An 8069-nucleotide genomic window follows, 5' to 3' on the forward strand; every position below is an offset into this window, starting at 1 on the left:
AACTATCTCAATCTCTTCACCATCCATACTGATGCTGCCAATTGGCCCAGTGGTTAGAATCTTTGTTTTCTTGATGTTGAGCTTCAGTCCATATAGGAGGCTACAGTCCTTGATCTTCTGCAGCAAGCGCTTCAGGTCCTCCTCAGTTTCAGCAAGCAGGGTTGTGCCATCTGCATAACTCAGGTTGTTGATGAGTCTTCCACCAATCCTGATGCCACATTCCTCTTCGTATAGCCCAGGTCTCAGATGATCTGTTCTGCATACAGATTGAAAAGGTATGGAGACAGAATACATCCCTGATGAACCCCCTTGATTTGAACCATGTAGTGTCTCCTTGCTCTGTTCTGACAAACTGCCTCTTAGTCCAAGTATAAGTTTTGCATTAGCACAATCAAATGTTCTGGGATTCCCATTCTTCCCAGAGTCTATTATAGTATACAACCACTATTACAAAAAGCTAAGAGTTACTACTATAGGATTTTGGATGGGTTACTAAGGATGGGAAGAAGAATAAAAATTAATAAATAAGTAGGCTGGGTGAAGAGAAAATACACAATATATTGATCAGACACTGTAATTAATTATATTAATCCATTATAATTAATGTTACAAAAAGATGTATGAATGATCCAACAAAGCTGGAATTGCAATGCTATAAAACATGATCAAATGAAAATGCAGTATTATTTGTAAACTTTCCCTCAAATAAAAAAAAATATTTAATATAACTTTAAAAATGGACTGTGCAAGGAAGGATGGTGGTGGTGTTATGTGGTGCCAGTCGACTACAATTCATGGTGACTCTGTGAAAGATGGATCTGAATCCTGCTATATCCTGTGCCATCCTCTGTAAGGGATAAGCTGACCAAGGCAGGAGCTTCCTGGGTAAGACAAAACAAAGACTCTGCCCCTGCCTTGGGACAGGCAAAACCTTAGTTTTCCTACTAATGCTCTGAAGCATTAACCTGTGGTGATGGAAACAGGGAAGCAAATAAGAGAGTGAAAAATATTTTGGAGTCCAGTTAACATATTTTACTGCTTATGCAATGATAAACTTGTCAATAAAAGTTAAGAGGATGTACTAGTCAGAAGGACACTGAACCATGAGTTCCTCTCTACTTACCCCTTGAGTTAAGAAAAATCTTAGTTTATTCCATTGGTGGCTCTTTCATGCTGGTCAGAGAAGTGCAACATTCCTTACCATCTCGAATAAGCTTCAGAATACTGTGACCTGTAAATGGGCTTGAGTACACTACAAGTCATGGTGTCAGTCCGTCGTGTTTACGGTCTTCCTCTTTCGCTGACCCTCGCTGACCCTCCACATTTCTCAGTGTCATGTCTTTTTCCAAAGACAAATCCCTCCATGACAACATGTCCAAAATAAGTAGGACAAAGTTTCATTATTTTTGCCTCTAAGAAGCACCCTAGCTGCATTTTCTCCAAGACCTGTCTATCCTTTTGGAAATCCAGTACTCTTCTCCAATGCCACAACTCAAAGGAATGGATTTTTCTTCTGTCATCTTTACTTACTGTGCAACTCTCAGATGCAGAGCAAGTAACTGAAAAAACCATGGCTTGGATAAGGAGCACCTTGGACAGATCCTTGGCAGCAGATTTTCTCAATGTAACACATCTTGATTTCTTGACAAGGGTGCTGACTGTGAACCCAAGCAAGATGAAACTGTTACTTTCTATCTTTACTCCAACTATCATAATGCTGCCTACCAGAACAGTGTTAAAAGACTTTTTATTTCTTCTTAACTTGAGACATATTACATATTGAAGGCTGTAGTACATGACCAAGCATTTCAAGTCCTCTTCACATTAGGCAAGTGAGGTTGTGTCATCAACTTAACAGAAGCTGTTGATGAGTTTTCCTCCAATCCCTGAGCTCATATTCATTCTCAAAGTCCTGCTTCTCAAATAAGTAGGGAGAAAAGACACAGCCCTGACACACACCTTTCTGGATTTTAAACCTGCAGTGTTCCCTTCCTATGCGTGACAACAGTTTCTTGGACTGCCTTTTGCATGAGCACCTTAAGTGTTCTGGGATTCCCATTCTTCTCAATGTTTGTTATTATCCATATTGTCAAATGCCTTTGCATAGTCAATAAAGCACAAAGAGACATTCTTCTGGTATTCTCTGCTTCCATCCAGGATCCATCCAACATCAGCAATGATATCCCTGGTGCCCAGGTCTATTTTGAATCCAGCCAGCCTTAAGTTCTAGAAGCTCCCTTGAGATATATTGTTCTAGCCATTTTTAGATAACCTTCCACAGATTTTTCTTGCAAGTGACACTGTTTGATAATTTCCACATTCTCTTGGACCAACTCCCCCCAACTCTGCATCCTTTTACTTTAATTGTGCTTTTAACAAACATTTTCTAAAAAGTCAGACTTTCATTCATTCACTGTTGCACACCGATCAGCTTTTTTGAAGATGGAAACACTATGATCTCTACTAGTCAGTTGGTCAGACAGCTGTCTTTGAAAATTTCTTAGAACACACATAGTTCAATGGTGATTAATTTTTTTTAGTGGTGATTAATTTTATACAACATGAATATGAATGACATGAAACACAATGTGAATTAAAGATGTGTAAAACACAACATATACGAATTTTGTTAGGATGCCTCTGTGAGGTGGAACATATCAACTGGCATCCTGTCAATTCGAGGCCTTATTTTTTGCCAACATCTTTGGTGTCATTGAAATTCTTTCTTCATTAACCACTGTTTTGCTCATATGCTACTTCCTGAAATGGTTCTCTGTCAATTCTTTTTGGTACAGTGACTCCATGTAACCCCTCTATCTTCTTTTGATTTTTCCTAATCATTCAAGATTTGCCCATAGCATCCTTCAGTACTGCAACTCAAGGCTTACATTTGTTTTTCAGTTCTTTCAGCTCAAAGAAGAGTTCTACCAAGTGACTTCTTCCTTTTTTATTTTCTAACTCCAGCTCTTCACCCATTCGTTATAATAGTTTTCACTCTCTTCAAGTCAGGCTGGACTCTCCAGCAGGTTTTCTGAGGCTGTAAATCACGTGGGAGGACACAGCCTCTCTTGCTCCCTCCAAGTCCTGATGGATTCTGTCAGGTGAGCACAATCTTTGAATTAGAAGCACAACCAACCACCTACACCAGAGATCTCATCAAGTAGAAGCAAAGAAAACTAATGTATCAATCTAAACAAAGACAGGAGACCTTCAAAGAGAAGAAACAGCAAATAAAGAAAGATATCATTAGTGCTCTCTTTAAAGCAGAAAAAGATGAGGCATTTCCATTATGGCAGTCAACTAGTAAGTAGCCAAAATCACGGTGCTGTGTATCTGGCCTCAGTATTTGAACAGCCAAAACACTCTGCTGAGTGTACCTAAGGATATTACGGCTTACTGGTATGGAATTGCACTGTCAAACGAATGGTATGTGGTTTGAATACACTAACTGCTCTGTGGGATAAAGATGGTAATCTCCTCCTACAGCTACTCACTACTGCCTCTGAAAACCCACCAAAGGGTCAACTTCCCACTGGACAGTAAACAACTCCTCTAAAGAAATGACTCAAAACAAAAAGCTAAACCCACTGCATCTAGTAGATTTCAACTCAGTAACTGTGACACAGAAAGGGGACTGCCAATAGGGTTCCCATGGCTGTAAATCCAGATGCCAACTGCCTCATCTTTCTCCTGCAGATCAGTGGCTGGGTTACAATTTCCACTCTTCTGGTTTGAGAGAATGTCTTAATCATAGCTCCTAAAGAAATGATCAAGCAAAAAACTGTCATCGAACTAGGTGGCTTGGGTTAAGGAATACAAGGAGCCTTTCCTTGAAGCTGGCTGGGTACTGCAGTGGTTCTGCTAGAACACAAAATGTTCACTCTGGAAAACTGTATCACCATATACCCCACATACAGAAACTTTTATCTATTGTTCACTGCTAACAGGAACCGCCTCCTTCTGAAAGCTATCAACCCAGACCGTCCCATTCTACAGCTACAAAGACTGAGGCTCACGAAGCCTAACTCTCATCTGTGCTTCTGCCTACCTTACCCTTCCATGCTGGCTCAAGCACATTCCCCATCTTCACGCTACTCTCCAGTGTTGTCGAAGCCCCGAGGAACGAGGCACCCCAACCGGCTCAAGAATGGAATCCACATCTTCCCGGCCTCCCCCTAAGCGGAAAGCGGGTGCCCGATGAGACCCGTAGCTGGCACCGGGCTCGACAGGGGCCGCACGGGTATCACACACCGGAGTCGCGCGGCCTGCTCTCGGGAAAGGAGCAGGCGCAGTGGGCGAGGGCGAGTGATGACCTTGGTCTTCCCGCGAGTAGGGCCCGTGCACTGGTACTCACCGTCCGGAGGCAGGACCTTTCGCTCGGGCCCACGCCGCCACCCGGCAACAGGAGAAGCGGGAGGCCACGAGCCCAGCAGCCGCCCCGACCAGGTAGCAGAAGGTAGCGTAGCGCCATCGAGGTGCGGGGAGCAATAGCTGCGCAGGCGCGAAAAGTGCACACACCGCAGGTCCGCGACCCGCTGCGTCGGCTACGTGGCCCCGCCTCCGCGTGTAGACGTCACACGAAAGGCGGGACTCAGAGCCAATGGCGTGGCTGTGCTTCCCCAGCGCCCGACCCTGGGAGTGTTCACCGCTTCATCTTGACCTCTACCAGGTTCAGCTGCTTGGTCCACCGCGCCTGGACCGGGACGCCGGGCACGAACAGATACGGGTGCCGAGGACCCAATGCTTGACTTACCCGTGGACGGCGAAAGGCCAGCATAGACGTTCAGCTATTCCCAGTCATTCATCGGTAATACGATCGAACTCCAGAGAGGGGCCTTGTAGGAGGTTCTGCAGTTGTAAAGCCGCTAATCCTTGGAAGTAATACAGTGCAAGAGTGAGACCTTCTGAAATGCTTGAAAGAGAAATGCTTCTCAAGGAATTGAGCCTCTAAGCAGTAGAAACAAACCCTCACAAAGTTGGCACAAGAACTTTATCAAAGGATAGACCCGGACCATGAACAAACACTGAAAATCGCCTGCTCTTTCAGATGATGAAGAAGACGACATTTTTAAATACTTAGAGCAGGAACCAAATGTTAAAATATCTTTGAAGTCAAAGGCAGGATTGAGAAAAAGCACTCCAAATTTAGGACTCTTTTTAAAAGCCAACTAATTCATTTGCAAAATTCTAACACATTATTTTTGAGGCCAGATTCTTCCAATCCACACCCCCACCCCATCAACTTGTACAACCCCTTCCTCCCCCCCCCCCATCCCCCTAGGCACATCTTCATCCCTCTGCTTCCATCCCCGACCCTTGGATCCTCATGCTCGATTTTAGGACTCTTGGCGTTAGATGGAGGATCTGCTAGTCTGAGGCTAAAACCATTTTGTAACAAAATAGTAAGAATGTAATTTATCATTTATCCCTGTAACTCTTTTAACTCTCTACCTTGAGAAAATTACTTGGTAAACCATTTTGGAAAACATTGTCATTTTGTTTGCTTTCTGCTGGGGAAAGCAAATAAAAAATAATGGTTACAATAGGTATTTACTCAAAGTAATCATTTAAAATATCAAAGTCCTTCCTGCAAACAGGCTGGGAGACTCTCATAATTGAAACTAGACCAGATGTACTGTCCCACCTGTTAAGAACAGCAAAACTGGAGTCTGTGTTTTTCTCTGCAAGCAAAAACAGTGGTTTATTAAAGAAAAGTTGTAAAGAGGACAAGGGGCAAAGGCACTTCTAACCCGTGATCAAATCCTCGGGAGGTGAGGAAAAGATACCATGTTTGTTCATGAAGAAGAGTTATCAAAAGAGTTTAAGAGTCATCAAAAGGAAAAAGGCCGTAGTGTTTATTCATGAAAGAAGGAATAATCCAGGATTGGCCCACAAGAGAGAGATCAGAGTAATTGAGAACATACACAGTTCTTTCAAGATAGGCACCACTGAAAGTACTTTCTGGGTCTAATAGGAGCTTGATCAGATGATCAAGAAGACCTAGGATGTGCATGATTCAGTCAATTCCAGAAAAACCTATGTGTGGTGTTGAAGATGGCCATCTCCAGATGAGGTTCTTAGTCATCCTGGAACATGTTCTTCAAGATGGAAGCTCTCTAGAAGGTTATACAGGAGTCACTCATATGATACCTGAACTCTCTTAGCAGAGTTGAAGATTGTTAAGAGGAAATCAAGGATGTGCCCATGAGCATCTGCCAACAAATATGGAAGAGAGGAGCTACCCCATCACTGACTAGAAAAGATCATATTTGTTCCTGTTCTCAAAAAAGGTGATCCAATAGAGTGTGGAAATTATTGAATATCATTAGTATCATATGCAGGTAAAATCTTGCTAAATATTATTTAAAATGGTTAGAACAATTCCTCCACAGGGAACTGTCTGAAATTCAAGCTAGACTCAGAAGAGGCTGTGGCAACAGGGATATCATTGCTGATGTCAAATAGGTCTTAGCTGAAAGCAGAGAATATTATATATGTGCAGTGTTGTATTAATTATGCAAAGATATGTGAGTGTGTGGGCCATAACAAACGATAACTAATGTTGAAAGGAATGATGGTCCAGAACACTAAATTATGCTCACATAAAACCTAGAGTTACTCCAAGAAGCTGTTGTTCTAATGGAGCAAGGGAACACTGCATGGTTTAAAATAAGGAAAGGTATGTATTGAAGTTGTATCCTATTCAATCTGTACAATGAGAAAATCATTCAAGAAGCTGCACTCCATGAAGAAGAATGTGATAGCAGGATCAGAAGAATCATCAACAACCTGCAATGTACAGATGACATAACCTTGATTCCTGAAATTGAGGAGAACTTTCCATGTTTGTTGCAGATCAGCCTTCAATATAGATTGCATCTCAATATCAAGAAAACAAAAATCCTCACCACTGGATTGATAAGCAACATCATGATGGAGAAAAGATCGAAATTGTCAAAGATTTTATCTTACTGTTATTAGCAGTCAGGAGATCAAGAGACATATAGTATTGGGCAAGTTCATTGACAGGGACCTCTCTAAAATACTGAGGAACAAAGATGTTAGCTTCAAGACTCAGGTGAACCTGACTCAGGCCATGGTCTTTTCAATCACTTGATATGCCTTCAAGAGCTGGATAATGAACAGGGATGACAGAAGAAGAATTGATGCCTTTGAATTGCAGTGTTGGAGAAGCGTACTGAGTAACCCATGAAATGCCAAAAGAACAAACACATATGTCTTGGGTAAAGTAAAGACAGAATTCTTCTTGGAAGCAAGGATTCCCAAGCTTGTTCTCTCATATTTTGGTCATGTTGCTAGGAGAGGATATTCCTTGGAAAGGTATATCATGATTGGAAAGGTGAAGGGTCAACAAAAGAGACCAAGACCCTCAATGAGATGGATTGATATAGTGACTGCAGCAATGGGCTCAAGTGTGTCAGAGACAATGAGGATGGCATAGGGTAGGAAAGAGTTCAGATCTGTAAGTTCGCTATGAGTCATACTGTACTCAACCACACTTAACAACAATAGCAATGACCCAATCAATGGTAAGGAGCTTCGCTGCCATCCTAAAGTGGTTGGAATCTAGCAGCCACTCTGAAGGAGGACAATGGGAAATCTCCTCCCCACTGAAAGGTCACAGCTGTGGGTCAGGTTATACTCCATGATACACAACAACAGCAATGACAAGAAATGAAAAAAACAAATAAAAATTCATTACTTTGGAACTCTCTTAGTTTAAGAACTGCTTGGAGATGTGATGCTTCAACTAATTTCAGAAAAAAACCTGGGAGTCATCTTAAATCTAGATTCACATGCTACTGTTTGGAATGTTAGCCTTCCTTTGTTGATGTTTTTGTTAAGTGCTGTTGTGTCAACCAAGACTTGTAGAGAATCTATGAACAATATATCTGAACCTGAACAGTCACTGGGAATCCATCTTGTTGAAAGTCTTTCTCTAACTCTCCACATTTCCCAACATGATGCCTTTTTCCAAGGACTGGTCCCTTCAGACAACATGCTTGCAGTATGCAAGATTAAGTTTCACCATCCTTGTCTTAAGGAAC

General features: G+C 42.1%; 1 protein-coding gene across 1 annotated transcript in view; it reads right to left on the reverse strand.

The window, feature by feature from the left end:
* Positions 1–4471, reverse strand: part of AFG3L2 (AFG3-like AAA ATPase 2) — a 75474-nt gene extending 71003 nt beyond the window's left edge. Inside the window, exon 1 of the mRNA XM_006897015.1 lies at positions 4355–4471. Within this exon, the coding sequence (XP_006897077.1) occupies positions 4355–4471 (117 nt within the window). The remainder of the gene's footprint in view (positions 1–4354) is intronic.
* Positions 4472–8069: the final 3598 nt, after the last annotated feature.

This window comes from Elephantulus edwardii, unplaced genomic scaffold (genome assembly GCF_000299155.1).
Source record: "Elephantulus edwardii isolate Elephantulus edwardi_28Jun2011 unplaced genomic scaffold, EleEdw1.0 scaffold00196, whole genome shotgun sequence".
Classification (NCBI taxonomy): domain Eukaryota; kingdom Metazoa; phylum Chordata; class Mammalia; order Macroscelidea; family Macroscelididae; genus Elephantulus; species Elephantulus edwardii.